The sequence below is a fragment of the Psammomys obesus genome, unplaced genomic scaffold (genome assembly GCF_907164565.1).
Source record: "Psammomys obesus unplaced genomic scaffold, mPsaObe1.curated_primary_1811, whole genome shotgun sequence".
In the NCBI taxonomy this organism is placed as follows: domain Eukaryota; kingdom Metazoa; phylum Chordata; class Mammalia; order Rodentia; family Muridae; genus Psammomys; species Psammomys obesus.
The window spans coordinates 22037319-22038066 of NW_026596040.1; the positions used below are offsets into that span (position 1 = coordinate 22037319).

A 748-nucleotide genomic window follows, 5' to 3' on the forward strand; every position below is an offset into this window, starting at 1 on the left:
GTGTGTGTGTGTGTGTGTGTGTGTGTGTGTGTGTGTGTATGTGTGTGTGTAGGAAGGTTGGGTTTGGTTGGTGGTATGGCAGTGGTCCAGTGTGTGGTACTGTGCCAGCAGTCTGGAGACAACCTTTCTGTTCTCTTTTTTGTGTGCTCTGGCCCTGCATGGCAGCCGGAAAGCTCCACCCTGGGCCCTGCTGCTTGAGCTGAGGTGGAGGACCCACATACCTGCCGCTCTGTGAGCCCCAAGTTAGCAGCCAACTCCGACTTGCGCCGGATGGTGATGTACCGGCTGTAGTGAAACTCCTTTTCCAGCTCCAGGCGCTGGTGGTCTGTGTAGACCACTCGGTACTTGTCCTTGGTCCGAGTCTTACCTGAGGGGCAGAAGGGGAAACGAGGGAAGGTGAGTGTGGTGGAAGGCTGAAGAAGGGCCAGGCAGTCCCTGGTGAGAAGCTGATGACAAGACTACAGCTTGAAGCCAACTCTGTCAGCCATGGAAAGTGAGGTTGCAGGAAAGTCCCTGACTGCTCCCTCAGAAGGCCTCAAAGCTGGGTGGCAACAAACCCTCCAAGCCGGGCGTGGTGGTGGCACACACCTTTGAGCCCAGCACTCTGGAAGGCTGAGGCAGGTGGATCTCTGTGAGTTTGAGGCAAGCCTGATCTACAAAGTGGATCCAGGACAGCCAAGGCTACACAGAGAAACCCTGTCGAAAGAAAGAAAGAAAGAAAGAAAGAAAGAAAGAAAGAAAGAAAGAA

The 748-nt window shown here is 54.3% G+C and overlaps 1 protein-coding gene across 1 annotated transcript in view; it reads right to left on the reverse strand.

Annotated features, from left to right (window-relative positions):
• The window catches only part of Cdx1 (caudal type homeobox 1), an 18285-nt gene that overhangs the window by 1427 nt on the left and 16110 nt on the right, over positions 1-748 (reverse strand). Inside the window, exon 2 of the mRNA XM_055622741.1 lies at positions 222-367. Coding sequence (XP_055478716.1) covers positions 222-367 — 146 coding nt within the window. The remainder of the gene's footprint in view (positions 1-221; positions 368-748) is intronic.